A 14,944-nucleotide genomic window follows, 5' to 3' on the forward strand; every position below is an offset into this window, starting at 1 on the left:
AGAGTGGCTTCCATACTCATTTTTGCTGTATTCCTCTGGTTCCCCAGTGGTTCTCAGTAGATGTTGCAAAAGACTCCTAAGCTCTGAGGTATCAGTAACTACAGTTTATAATGGAGTTTTTGCACTATTCCTTTTCCAGTTCTCTTGAATGCCAGAGTTTGAGCTGCTTTAGAAGATAGATTTTTGCTAATGATATCGTTTCATAAACAAATGACTGAATTTATTAAACCACAAACATTCAGAATGACAAACCAATATCATGTAAAGTAACTTCCATGTACATAGCAACTTTGTATAATTTTTAAATCCTTAGACTAGGGTTCTTACAATCTAGACAGATTTGACTGAAAATCTGCAAAATGCAAAATTCCCCACTTATCCCATTACATCAACTTTTAGCTTACTCTTTATGGCAAACCGAGTTACATTTGAGGACTCAAGAGCTTAAGTTGCTGGAACACCTTCTGAAGCAAGTTTAATGCTTCTTCCCAATTAGGAATATTAAAATAAATTATTAAAAGCTTTGCTTTTAACCAGAGGGGGTGAAGTTTCTGTACTGACACATTCAGCTGTGCCTGGCTTAGGAGCATAACCCCTCCATTTCCACAGAAGACATGCTGAGAAATTCAGATTACGCAAGGTGCTGGGCATAAGACAGAACAGCACACAGAAATCAAAGCAACAGCTTGATACGTAGCAGTTATTTCCACGTGGAAAGCAGTTTTTAAAGTCACTGGTCAACCAGAATGCTTTTTTGTTGCAAAAGTTCACATGCCGAACACTTGCTGGAACGTATGTGAACTTCAAACATGTAGCTGGGCTCAATGCAGAATTGTACAATTGTAATGTAGCAAGTATTTCAGCAGGGAATACAAAGCCCATGCTCACAATGCCTTGTGTGACAAAATGGTGGATAGGCCTATTTTCCTTTCAACAGCATCAGCATGCCTTCCATCTTAAATATTAACAAGCTCCTTCAGTCTTCCCCAACCTGGTACTCTGTCTATTTGGGTCACAACTCCTAGCTCTCTGGATCACTGGCCATGCTGGCCAGGGCAGATGGCAGCTGAAGTCCAAAATGTTTGGACAGCATCAGGTTAGGGAAGGCTAAGCTACTGTACCATAACACATTCTCACCTAAGAATCTTTACACAGTATTGACCTAGTACAAAGCACACCAACAAGCAGCAGATGCATTATGCAAGGAAAGACTAAATGCACATCATGGCACCCATCCAGCAAGAGAATCAAACCTCCAATCTCCTCTAGTCCACACTGTACACAGGTATCTTTTCTAGTCATTATCTTCATGTTAATCCACTGTTTGGGGAGCAAAGGCTTCAGATATACTAATGCATTCTCTCTCAGAAGCAATGTTTTCCAGGATTAGAGCTTTCGAAAGCTGTGTCTGCTCTGGACTGGCCTTGATGCACATGCAGTACGTGAGGTCTGAAGAGGTGGGACTAATTGGGAATATCTGCACTGTTGTTCCGATTCCCGTACTTGTGATGAATGATAAGCAGCACTACTCCGAGAAAAAAGCAAATGGAGCCAACTGTTATATAGGCTATTCCCAGAAAGGGATTTTTGCCTCCCATCCATGAAATGGTGCTCAGGATCATCCGTTTTCGCCCGTCAAAGCTATGCACAGGATAATCTGATTTAGGTATAGGAAAAATAGTGGCCAAGAAGAATTAACTAGCATGATAATGCTAATACAAAGTGTCACATCAGCCCAAGGAAAAGAGAGCATGTTTTTAAAAAGTAGTGCTCTGACAAACATTCAGTCTTTGTTTCAAGGTTTTATGGATGAAAGTTATTTTATCCAAAATTTCATGAACAAAAAATTGCCAAGAGAATTACTTGCAGCCAAGCTGTAGAAATTACAAGAAAAAGGAAGCAGACTGACAAGGCAAGACCGCTTTTCCGTGGCAGAGCTGTGTCGACTGTGTCACCGTAGCACCAAGTAGTAATGTGGACTGGTGTGCTTTTACTTGGAGAGTTTAGGACAGATGGGTTGGAGGGACCAAGAGCCATCTTTAAACTCACAGTTTAAAGTTAAAGACAGTCCTGATTTGCACTGACACATCACATGGTTTGTAATCTCCATGTGTGCCGGTTCGTGGTTTTAAATACTGTTTTGACTCTGCTCCACTACGTTTTAACCCGATTGTGGCTTTTTATGTTTTCGACCTTTTGTAAGCCACCTCCGTTAAGTAAGGCAATATAGAAATACTACAAATAAGTAATACAGTGGTACCTCGGCTCACCAATGCCTCAGTTCACGACCAAATCGAGTTGCAAACAAAAATTTCATAAAAATTTTGACTTAGGTCATGAACTCCGCTTTGGGTGGTGACCGCGATTGCAGCTGTCTCCCCACCCCCCCAAGTGGGGAGATGGCCAAGATTGCGCCTGTCTTTCCTGCACAAGCGCGCCCATGATTGCACTTGTCTTTCCTGCAAGAGCGCAACCGCAATCTTGGCCATCTCCCTCCCCCAGCATGATCACGCCTGTCTCTCCCCCCCCCCCCCCCCCCCCCCCTCCCCCCCCAGGGGGCCGGGGGGAAAGGGCCAAAATCGGGTCCGGGGGGGGGGGGGGGGGGGGGGGGGGATGGCCATGCTTGTACTCAGGATGCGGGGGGGCGGGGGGGGAGATGGCCGTGATCTTCGTTGTTCTTTGCCACTTTTTTTTTAATCAGAAAAATGTAAAGCAAAGTTACAGAATGCATTAACCTTATTTATACTGTGAACCTTATGGGGAAATTTAACTTGGCTCACGACCAATTTGGGTCATGACCAGAGTCCTGGAATGGATTGAGTTCATGAGCCAAGGTACCACTGTACAATCCCTCTCCTATTGAGTAATAAGTGGAGGGGTTTAACATCTAACATCAATGTGACATTCTTTTGTATCTTACCTTCTTACCTTTCAAAATCGCTGCACCAGCACCACACCACCATACCCAGCACCTACCTCCTATATGCCAGAGTTTGTCCTCCAAAAACTTCACCAATTCCACACTGCTGCCTGCTTGCCCTCCAGCTCCTATCAGCCTGAAGGCAAGCAGTATTCACTTTCCTTTTCTCAAGAAATCAAAAGGCTACCACCATCAATTCCACTAACCCTTCTCCCTGGGCTATAAATGTTGGTGGAAGTGCGCATGTCACTATTTCTACAATCCTGGCCACCAGTGCTGCAGTTTTAGACAGTGGGAAATTTTAAAAGTGGGGAAGAGAGGCTGACACATAAACTCCAGGCATGAGCAAGTTAGTCCCTTTGTCCTAACAATGGCACTGCTTCCTACAAGGGAAATCCAGTACTTTGTTTTAGAATGCTGGAGAATCTACTCTAAAGATCCCAACAGGTCTTATGTTTGATAAAATAAAGAATCCTGAAGACGGTAATATGCAAGAAATATGCACTGGAAACACTAAGCTTACTGAATCTTAAAAACTAATCTGTGGACTGAGATAAATTCTGTGCACCTCACTATAGTAGCTTCTGTAAATGCCATTTGATGCTGCCCTATGTATTTAAAAAGGAGGAGAGTGGCTTTTATCTACTTACATATCTTGACTTCACTATTTAAAAGTCAGCATTTACAAGAAGGTCTTACCAACACAATTGCTTAGAACTTTCAATAAAGGATACTGTATGCTATTTCCAAGGAATAGTTTCCAGCTGGCAGAGTGGGATGTAAGTTATCCTGCCTCTCTATAAGGCGATATAACTTACGAAATGTAGGCAATGCTGCAGTACGCATCCACACAATAAAGTCTTCATTGATGAAGCCATTGTTATCTGCATCTGAATCTAGCATATACACTGGTTTCCGCCAGTTGACCGGCTTTGATGTGCCTTTAAAAACAACAGCAATATCTATGGTTATCATTCGTTTTACAAAGCATATGCATGTGCGTGCATGCATGTGTGTATGCACACGCTTGGGGAGAGCTGTTACTCCATGACATGTCTCATCCCACCAACTCAGTGTAGATTATTATTTATTTCAATCTACTTCTAGGCTGCTCCATAGCCCAAGTGTACTCTGGGCAGCTTAGAAAGGCTGATATCAGCATATAAATAAAATCAATAAAACAGATAAAAACAATAAAATTAGTAAATTGCTAAAGAATATGACATAAAATATATAAAACTATACACAACATAACCAAATACAAGCAGATAATAACCAAAATTAAATAATCAATAACAAAATACAAGTTAAATTAAACAAAAGCTTGTTTGAACAAAAACGATTTTGCCTGGCATCTAAAAGAGAGTAAAGTCGACACCAGTGGTCTTTCCCTGGGAAGCAAGTTCCAGAATCTGGGCACCACTATGGAAAATGCCCCCCTCCTAGCCCTTTCCCCTTTGATCTTACAGGGCAGGGCGGGTATTCAAAAGAGGAGTTCAGATCTAAGTGGGCAGGAAGATATCTATGGAGAGAGGTGCTCCCTCAGGTACCTTTGTCTCAAAGTGTTTAGGGCTTTATATGTCAAAGACAACACTTTGAATTGGACCCAGACTGGAACAGGGAGCCAATAACAGCTGATGGACTATTGGCATAAAATGTTCTCACCAGCTGGTCCTCTAGCAGCTGCACTGCCCAATTCTGTATTATTTGTAGTGCCTATTTTCAAAGGTGGCCTCACATATAGCACATTACTGTAATCCAGCTGAGGGGTTGTGATTATCTTCACAATACAGCAATAGCTTTAAGGATAACAACTGAAAGAATTCAATGAATATTTTTATATTTTTATTTATTTATTTAAACATTTTTATGCCGCCCCATTCGCCGAAGCCTCGGGGCAGCTTACAACACTAGATAAAACAATAAGTTAAAATATCCATATAAAATGATCATAATTTAAAACACACATTATAAAATAAGCCGCCCTGGCCAGATAAAATTCAGTTGTATTAGCATTTAAAATGTTGCTTAAATAAAAAGGTCTTTGCCTGGCGCCGAAAAGCAAATAACGACGGCGCCAGGCGGACCTCTCTGGGGAGCGCATTCCATAACTTAGGCGCCACCGCTGAGAAAGCCCTTCTCCGAGTAGCCACCCTCTTAATTTCTCTCACGGAGGGCTCCCGGAGAAGGGCCTCTCCCGCCTATCTTTGTCTAACTATCCCCTTGATATATTTGGATGCTTTGAAAAAGGAATACAAGGAATGTCAGTCTTGTTTAGTGCTAGTCTCTAACTTTAGACAGCAGAAATGTCCAATCTATTTCATTAGGTAATGCAAAAATAAAAATTCACAGTTGCTGTGAAATAAAAGAAGGTAAAAGTGGGAGGAATAGATATAGTGGCAGCAGAACAGGAGAACTAGTACCAAGCAGTCTGAACCGGGCATTCAAAAAGTCTGGAAAGACTGACTGAAGCACAATCCATAAATAGCCTTGTATATACAAGAACATGAATCTAAACTTGCATACTGTTTTCCCCATCTACTTGTACTCTTCAAGACTGCCTTTTGCTTTCCTTTCAAAACGCACTGAGATTTTTTCCCTTCAAAAAGGTTTAGTTCAACCTTTAGCCATCATTGTAAGAATTATCTTCTTACCTTGAAAAAGTACTGTCAAGTTTTTTGTATCTCCAGTAGGATTCCTGAACTTGACATTTTTGTCTGTCCACCACGCAATACCCTTTTTAGTCAAATGAATAGGTACAGGGTTATTTTCATTAGGTTCAATGCGAAACAATGTCAATGTATCTAGAAGAGAAAAAAGAGAAAGGTAATCCCTTTCAATATTGTTTTCTTGTGAAACTCAGCTGTACTCAAAGGATTAATTGTATCAGCTGTATTTCCACCCCATTCTCAAATTCTGAGTGCAGCTGCCAGATCTATACACATGCATCAAAACACAAAGGCATGGCTATTTTTTTAAAGATACCAAAGAGCAAAAGTCACAGGAGCTCAAGAACAACACTTGGAAACACATACTGTAAGTCTGTCAATCCTCCCTAACCATGCATGGAGCTGCTATGATGTGAAGCCGGGATGCCAGTGCTGCTAAACTCATCCACTAGCGAAAATTTGCCCACCAGCTAGGAACACAGAAAGCTGCCTTTTGCCAAGCTGCCTGAAACCCTTGCTGTTTTGGGTGTAGTGCTGTCAACACTGACTGGCAGCAGCTCTCCAGGGTTTCAGGCAAGAGTCTTTCCTAGATCTACCTGGAGATACTGCAGAACAAGCCAAGGACCACCAACTGTTGTGAAGTGAGAGGTGATTAAACATTGGAGTATTCCAATTGGTCAGGACAAAGAGCTTGGCCACTTCCTGGCACTGCTGGGGAAAACCTGTACAGAGCTCTGTTTAAGGAAGCACTGCAGACTGTTTGGATGTGCTTCTGACAGGAAGGAATGAGGAACCGGACAGAGGTAGCAGACTTCCATCTTATATTTCAATCTGATGAGCTGGAAGTACAGTATGCTGCAGCTTCTTTGACAAACTCTTACCATTGAACATGCTGTTGGCAATGGCGCCACAAGGCGCAATGGGCTTTTCCTCACTGGTACGATAAGGCTCACACTCTTTACTTGGGTTCTGATTGGTTAAAAAGAATGAGAAAAATTCAAGTTTGATTTCTTACAAGTAAAACTAGTCATAAAAAAGTCTACATAATTGATATTGCAACAATTCTTTCTACGTTCATGCTTAGGAAAAAGTTCAAGTTACAGGTTAAAATTATTTGGCAAAAGAGGAAGCAAATATGGTCTACTATGTATAAACCACTTGTGTACAGGTTTATACAGAACAAGAAGAAAAACAGGAAGAATATTGTATTCTCAGCTTGTATTTTCAGTCTGAAAAGTATTCACAAGTTATACAGCAAACAGTGGTTGAATTCTCAACAAATCTGCATTTGCCAGCTGATTAGTAGTAGCTGAAGTAACAATTACAGAGGCAGATGATTGCTTGGATTCAAATAATAATTTGCTTACTGTAATTGACAAAAGAGAACTTTCTTCTAACCAAGTTTCTTCTAATCTAGTTCTTCATTCAAACCATTCTACATGTTTTACATCAGCACTTAAACAGCCATCATGATTGATGTGGCAGAAGGTACAGATGCAAGAGAGATGCAAATTATTTACTTACAAATAAAGAACTATTATCTCCATTTAGCTGGCTATCATCACGAGACTTTACATATCGACGATGGTTTTGATAAAAGTTGGATAGTCCATAATACATGAACACATTGCTCTGCAACACACAAGGTAAGATTTTTTTTCAGAAATATGCACATTCATTTGAAGACCAGGAGGGTTCAGATGAAACAGCAGCTTTATACGTATGCTATGCTGAGCTTGTGGCCAAGGCTGGGGTGCGGGTGGGGAGGTGCACTTTGAACCTCCACATCTTCATGCCATGGGAGCTTTTCCTGCATAATTGGTAACCCTGGAAAAGCAAGCATTAATCTCAATGTAATATATGAACAGGGCTCCAGGCACAAGGAGGAACAGACTGCAACAAACCCACTCATCACGACAAGTGTGAAACTCCGGTTAGCACAGCAAGCTGCCAGCCTTCCTCCAAACTTGGAAGCTGCAGCAGTGGTGGGAGTCACAAAGGGATCTTCTCAGGTACAAAGTTAAGAAGACAGCTGAGGACTGTTTGGCAGCTCCTTGGCCAAGGTGCTCAAAGACTCTTAACTACTCGGAGCCAAGCCAGCACCACTATCACTCACCATCCAACAGACACATGCTTCATGCCCAGCTGTACTCGAAATAAAGAGTGGGTGAACTTGACTTAGGAAAGAGAAGCTGGTGACACAATTTTGCTAATGGTGAAAAACTGTATAAACTGAGGAATAAAAGTGATTCTAGAGGAGACTAAAGGTAAAGGTTTCCCCTTGGCATTAAGTCTAGTCATGCCTGACTCTAGGGGGCGGTGCTCATCTCCGTTTCCTAGCCGAGGGAGCCAGCGTTTGTCCGCAGACAGTCTCCGTGGTCATGTGGCCGGCATGACTAAACACTGAGGTGCACAGAACACTGTTGCCTGCCCACCGAAGTGGTACCTTTTTATCTACTTGCATTTGCATGCTTTTAAACTGCAAGGTTGGCAGGAGCTGGGACAGAGCAACGGAACTCACCCCATTGTGTTCGAACCGGCGACCTTTCAATCTACCAGCCCAGCAGCACAGCGGTTTAAACCACTGCGCCACCTGCAGCCCCAGAGGAGTCTACATGCTACCAAAAAACATTAACTCTTGGCATCCAATAGCATATTTTAACAAAACAGATGCCACCCATCTCTAAAACCCATACACTAATTAAGCTTTAAGATGCTAGATGTTGTTTGTTGCTACGTTTAGCAGTACCCCTGACATCATCAGGCCCAGGCTGAATTACCAGCTAGAACTCTTCCAGTTGGATCTTTTCCCATGGAGCTGTCTGCACTTACTCGTGACCCTTCCTTCACATAATCCTGGGTGAACAACAAAGGAGCTTCATTCAGCTCCATGGTGGCTCCAGAGATGCCAACAGAGGACTGCAAGGGAAGGAAATGGCAGGAGGGAGGAGAATTACCCAATAGTCTATTGGGAGTTTTATGTTGGCTAAAGGGCTCAGATTATGAGGTGGAAGGAAAAGGCACCCCCTCAACTGTTCAGTGGGTTGTCACAATCTCACCAATCTGCCTGCTTTGAGAGACAGCTTTGTACTGACAAACATGCTGACACAGGTAAGCAAATCTCAGCCTTTATGAGTAATTCATAGCAGGAATCATTGTATATGAATCTGCACTTAGTATTTATTCCTTTTTGTAAATTTGTACAGATAGCTATAGTTCTTTTAATTTTATGTCTTTATGTGTTTATTTTGTATGTGTAAGTTTGGTAATATTTAGAAATGTAAACATGTGAAGGAATGTGTTGCTAATGCTAGCCCTAAATATTGAAATTCAAATTTCAATTTTTGCCCCATCTGTTCTCCAGTACAGACCCTGGAACTTTGGACCATCATTACAGGCCACAAATAGCATTCAAGCATCACACAGCCTTTCTGGTGAATTCCCAGTTCTAACCTGGGAATTAAAAAAAATGTTTTACTAAATAAATAAATAAATAAATAAATAAATACATAAATAAATAAATAAATAACCTATCTGTGCAACCAGGGTTTGTTTATTACTTTTGATTTTTAAAGTAGTACCAAAATTCATTTAACTAAATCCTTGACACTAGCTCATGCTTTCATGTTTGGGCCTCTGTTCACAAACAAATATTTATTTCAAACTTAATTAAGTGTATTTTAAGGTGCCAGAGAAACAAGTCATAGAATCAGTAGCTTAACTAATTAGTTTAGCTATTAGAATTAACTAAGAGGCTAATTCAGAATAAAAGGTGTGTAAGCATGATTGATTGATTGATTGATTGAGTCCAATATGAGAAAACTCTAGTGAGAAGCTGTACACTGCACACGAAGCAACACCTGTCTTCATTCTGCTATAGTAACATAAGCACAGAGAGTGTCATACCTCAAATGGCTGCTCCAACGTGAAGTAAATGGTGCAATGGCAAGGTGTGCTGTTCCATGATACATTTAAACACTTATTACAGGGACTGCCTGGTTCTGTTCCAGTATAATCAATCTGCAGAGGAAAAGTGTTGAAAAGCGTTTAAAGAAGGGGTCGGGGAGAAAAGTGATGGCTATAAACACAAGATCAGCAAACCACAATTTATCTGTGTAGCTGATTCACTGCTAATACCAAAGCTCACAACCATGGTAACCAGCAATTTGTCAAATGTGTCTTATGCTTTGAGGGTTAGACAGGCATACAATGCATGGCATGTTAACCTTACAGGTATCTTGAACTTGATGGCAATTCAGAGAGCCATCCCTAAGTTTCCATTTTAGTTCAAGGATATAATTTTATTTTAGCAATCAGGTCCCGCTATTCCTAAGGACTTAAAAGAAGGAAAGGAGCATACAAATGAATTTCATCAAGAAATCGATGTGGCAAATCAGTTCAATGGATTCAGAGTTTAAAAGAGGATTTAGAGTCTTGCAACACATTGTGCAAGTGAAGCTATTTGCTCTAGCCTTCATGATTTTACAGAAACACTTCAGTGCAAAAATGCCTGATTAAGTCCTGGAAGTCAAACAAGTTGGCCAGTCACATGACCATGCTCAGCCTAAGATGGCTATTTCTGGAAAGGTACTTTGAAGCAGCAACTACAACCGTTTTTACTTATGTGAAATCTCAGATATACTGACACAGTGTAGCTGCTTTCTATTTTGTATAGAAATAAAACTTCATTTTTGTTTTGTTATGTGAATAACAGAAGCATTAAGAGAAGGACTTCCTCAGCCCAAGCTTTGGTCAGACTACATACGTCAAAGACACTTAAAGTCATATGCCAGTTAGACACTCCTGATTTTTTTCCCACAACATGGAAACTCATTAAGTTTACAGCTTGGTTTTTTTTATAGTTCCCACAGTATTGAATCAAACCATAATATTTCTGATTGCTTATGCCAAGCAAGGAAAACATAGCTGTGTCCATCATAAGATTACAGTCTTATATGTGTCTCAAAGAAAAGCTGAAAACCTCCTTTTAGCAACAGTACTGGAGCAAACATCTGAGCAGTGACAGATTGATAGATGTGCTTGGTGTCCTTGTGCATTGAAACAAAAGGCCTTATTTTTAGAAAGTGATAGTACAGAGTGTATCAGGAGGACATCAAGTACGCCTCAACCTTGACTTAAGATTTTTTAAACAGTTCACCATATAATTAAAAATGAATGTCTCCTTTAATCAGAGAACAGAATCAAAGATTTGTTGAAAAGTACTATTATTTTACTTTTGCCCCTATTCTGCATCCTATTCCAGAGCTGCTTGATATATTTTTCCGAGAATTAACACATCAAATCTGTCTTGTTTTTTAAAAATATATGTAGGAATTGCAAAGTTAGTCCTTAAAGCTATATCATATTTACAGAATAAACCTGAGACTACAGTTCTACACGGTCTCTCTCAACTTCTGTTTACTGACATGCAGTATAAACCATGACAATGCTTCCTGGTTAAATGCATACTTGTCATAGCAATACTTACATTATATACACATTATAACAACTTATTTGTATCCATTTACTGCTTTTGCATAGTATTCACAGCTTATCAAAGCTCTCAGAATGGTTTACAACAAATTTATTGAAGACTTAGTTAAAATTATGAATTGACTTCAAATATTGCAAGTAATCAAACACCATGAATAAGTCCTGACCACTGTATTTGGACGGACTTCTTTGCAATCGTCATTTTTTTCCAAAACCACAACAGACCAAGTCTGATATTATGAAACACAAGCAGAACTGGCTATGAATTTGCCTATTATATGTATATAGCTAGACGTTTTATGAAGAGCTATACTGAAAATACTTCCTGGTCCATTTTATGCTTGTCTGAAGGTATGGTGCACAGAGTTGATTAAAAATGCAGCAGTGCACATATAAAAGTGCCTAACCATATAAGTGCTCCATGTATCATCAGGCATTACACTTAAGACTACAGCCCTGTGCAGTAGCCCAGACAGCTACAGCAGGGTGCGCATCAGCACAGAAGCATCTAGTCTATGGAACGGTGGCACATGCCGCCCCGAGGCTTTGTTGCACTAGGGGTGGCATAAAAATGTTTTAAATAAATAAATGAATTAATGCTGAATGCACACAAACTGACCACTGGATGCAGCCCATGTAGAGCATATTTCTCCAGTGTGGTGGTGGCCGCCAAATATTTTAGGCTATGACTCACAGGATTCCTGACCTTTGGCCATACTGGTTGGAGCTGCCAAAGTAGAAGTCCAACACACCAGGGGGGCACTAGACTGAAGAAGCTTGCTGTGGAGTGACTACATGGATAAGCTCTCTTCATATGGCTGTTTAACATGCCTAACCAAACTCTTCCACCCAAGGGATTTGATTCAAATTTGGTTTTGCAGTCCATGATAAATAATTATTTCATCCTGCTACACTTGAAATCACACCTGCATCATGCTACACTCCAAAAGAAAACAGAAGCAAGACAAACCTCCAAAGTGCTCTTCCCTAGGCTGAAGGAATCATCCATTTTCTTAGTGATATGCCAAGTCTAGTTTTGAGAATCCTGCTTTCCTTGCCTGAATATTTCTTGCTTTTCAAGTCACCTTCACAATTCTATAATTGGAATCCTTGGTGCCCACCTTATAGGAAAGCTACTTCCCCCCTAAGCTTTATATCATTTCATGGCTCAATACAGACAGGAAAAACTGGAAAATTTCAGAAGCATCAACACACTGGTAGCCAGTGACTTATATTTTCAAAGCCCAATAAGCTACTGAATCTTGATGAAGCCCAAGTAGAAGCTGGTCATTAATTTGTCTGTCACTCATTTAAAACCAAGTGTTTTTGAAGTGCTTTATCAAAAATACTTCCTAGTTCACCTTTTGCTCGTCTGAAAATATGATACAAGCAGAACATGTTACATAGAGTTTGATTCCCCCACATTTTTTAGTCAGGAAATATAATCCCTGAAATGGCCCTTAAATTCTCCTAACTGTATTTCTGATTTTGCTCAGTTTTTTAAATAAAATAAATTCCAAACATTTTGAATGTACAGCATTCAATACAATTCACAAGAAAATCAGATTTCATATATTTGTTATCTGTACCTTGCTTCCAAAGTCCTACCAGATTTTTCCACAAAGATGTTACCTCCTGAACCTGAGTTAGTTCATTCCATCCCCACTGGCCCCTCAAATTCTGGCTTTCCAGCTTTCTACTCTTCCCTGCTCTATTCATTCTCCTTTACCACAAATCCAATATCCAACTCTCCCACTTTGACAACCCACTTCCATTTTGACCTTTTTTTTTTTTTAACTTTCTGTTTCTCTTCCTCCTTTTTTTCAACTCACTTGCAGTACTTCCTGGTAGCTTAACCCACATAGTTCTAGTTCTTTATGGCTGCTGCTTCTACTGCTGTGCTGTTTTTTATATTGTATTTTACCCTTGTAAATGTTTAGTATAAATTTTATTATGATTATTATATTTTTAATCTGCCCAATAATAAATGAAATCTAGAAAGAATTTTGGTGTTATAAGGAGCACAAGGAAATGTCAGAGATATTAGCCACATAGGTTGAAGAACATGATGCATAGTAAAGCAGTAGAAATAAGAAAATACGCGCATTATTGCAAAAATTTCCACATGAAGAAAGGGAGAAACTTGCTGCTTTTCAACCATGGTTGCAAGAATGCTGCCACTCTGATACTAAGGGAGAGCAGTAAAAAAAAAAAGTCTCCATCCCAAAAATTAAAAAAAAAAAACCCCACCAAATTGCAAGTACAACTGTGGAAGCTTTCTTGCTATTATTATATTCTTTCCATGTTGACTTATAATAGAAAACCATTCATACTGCATGTTTACATAGCTGCTGAATGTATTATATGGTGCCATTCAGATGTTTTGGACTGCAACTCCCACCTGACCTAGGCAGTATGCCCTGTGGTCAGGAATGCTGGGAACCACAGTCTAAAACATCTGGTGGACACCATGTTGTGGAAGACTGGTGTATACATTGTTATAAGTTTTATTCATAAATGCAGTTGCAAATTCTAATGCCTACTTTGGAAATGTGGTTTGTTCCGGGGTTCTTTTTCCTGCATTCTGAAAAAGCCTAGCCACTACATCATTTAAGTCAATAACATTTCATAATTAGTAAAAAACTATTCCTAGCAATATGTTCCTTCAAACAACAGCCGTACACCCTTCAGGATCACTTATGTCACTGTTGGTAAATGGAAAACACGCAAACTAGAAGCACCTTCTGCACTGTAACGTAGGAACTCTTACAGCCAAAATTTACATGAGCTATTAAGTAGACTTTGGACTTTTCTCATTCTACAAGAAGTTACTGCAGTGGGCAGCTATTACACCTATCTCACAGTACACTTTGCATGCCAGTCAAACAACTGTGCAATGCAAAACCTACTATGCGAAAGGCCTGATTAATACAGGGCTTGGACACCAGTATCAGTGCTCTATGTACACTTTGCCTTGTTTAATTGCATATATCGAATGCAGTGACCCATCACATTTAGGCTAGGCCATGAACTAACACTGCATGTCAGTAAATCATCCCACGTGATGCACGAGCACGGGTAAAGGCAAACCAGGGCCACGGGAAGGGCGTAAAACCGCCCTCATGTCCCCCAAACACGCCACTGCGCCCCACGAGCCACTGCATTCACCCCGGGCAGCCTTGTCAACGGGGCCTGCGTCATGATCCCCAGCTGCTGAACAGCTGACGAGGTGCTGAAGGACTGGAGTCGTGTGAAACAAGCAAAGGCACGGAAGGTGGGATCCCTCGTTCCCCGCCTCTTGTCCCGCGTTGCCAGGGGACGGTGGGTCTCCCTGCCGCCAGCCCGAGCGTCCCCACCCCCTAAAGATCCCGCGCCATCGCCGCATGTGCCTCCCACGGCCCAGCCCGCTTTCGCCTTTCACCTCGTACTCGCGGATGTTGTTGGAGGTGACGAAGATGCCGATGCCGATGGGGATGAAGATGAGGCCGATGACGAAGAAGGCGGGCAGGACGGTGCCGGCGGTCAGGATGGGCTGCCAGGCCGGCAGGCGCTGCTGCTTGAAGGCCGTGTTGTCGGGCTTGCGGCTCTTGGAGGCGCCCCCGGCCGCCCCGGCGCCCGCGCCCCCGGCCGCCCCGCCGACGCCGCTGCCTCCTGGCATCGACCCGAGGACGCCCGACGGGTGCCCGTCCGCCTCCTCCTTCGCGCTGTAGTTCATCGCCATGGAGCCACCGTCCTGCTGCGGCGTCAACAGCGGAGAAGGGTGACAGGGAAGGAAGCCGGCGAGGGCGAGGAGCACAAGGCGTCAGGAGCTACGGGCGCCGCCGACCCCCCTTCCCTCGCTCTGCCGCTCGCTATAAGAGCG

At 41.6% G+C, this 14,944-nt stretch overlaps 1 protein-coding gene across 1 annotated transcript; it reads right to left on the reverse strand.

Annotated features, from left to right (window-relative positions):
- Positions 1–195: 195 nt before the first annotated feature.
- On the reverse strand, positions 196–14,944 carry TMEM30A (transmembrane protein 30A). Its single transcript, XM_044421615.1, has 7 exons — positions 14,504–14,944; positions 9,496–9,609; positions 7,114–7,221; positions 6,471–6,558; positions 5,575–5,724; positions 3,655–3,861; positions 196–1,657 (listed from the first exon to the last, which is right to left on the reverse strand). Exons 1-7 carry the CDS (start codon positions 14,801–14,803, stop codon positions 1,464–1,466), a joined length of 1,161 nt encoding a protein of 386 aa, XP_044277550.1. The 5' UTR covers positions 14,804–14,944; the 3' UTR covers positions 196–1,463.

This window comes from Varanus komodoensis, unplaced genomic scaffold (assembly GCF_004798865.1).
Source record: "Varanus komodoensis strain SLA01 unplaced genomic scaffold, ASM479886v1 scaffold12, whole genome shotgun sequence".
Taxonomy (NCBI): domain Eukaryota; kingdom Metazoa; phylum Chordata; class Lepidosauria; order Squamata; family Varanidae; genus Varanus; species Varanus komodoensis.

Coding starts and splice junctions, on each gene's coding strand:
- TMEM30A (XM_044421615.1), bottom strand. CDS start 14,803: ATGGCGATGAACTACAGCGCGAAGGAGGAGGCGGACGGGCACCCGTCG. Junction 3,862..5,574: donor CTTGACAGTACTTTTTCAAG/GTAAGAAGATAA, acceptor TTGTTTTTAAAG/GCACATCAAAGCCGGTCAAC. Junction 1,658..3,654: donor TTCCTTGGAAATAGCATACA/GTATCCTTTATT, acceptor TACCTAAATCAG/ATTATCCTGTGCATAGCTTT.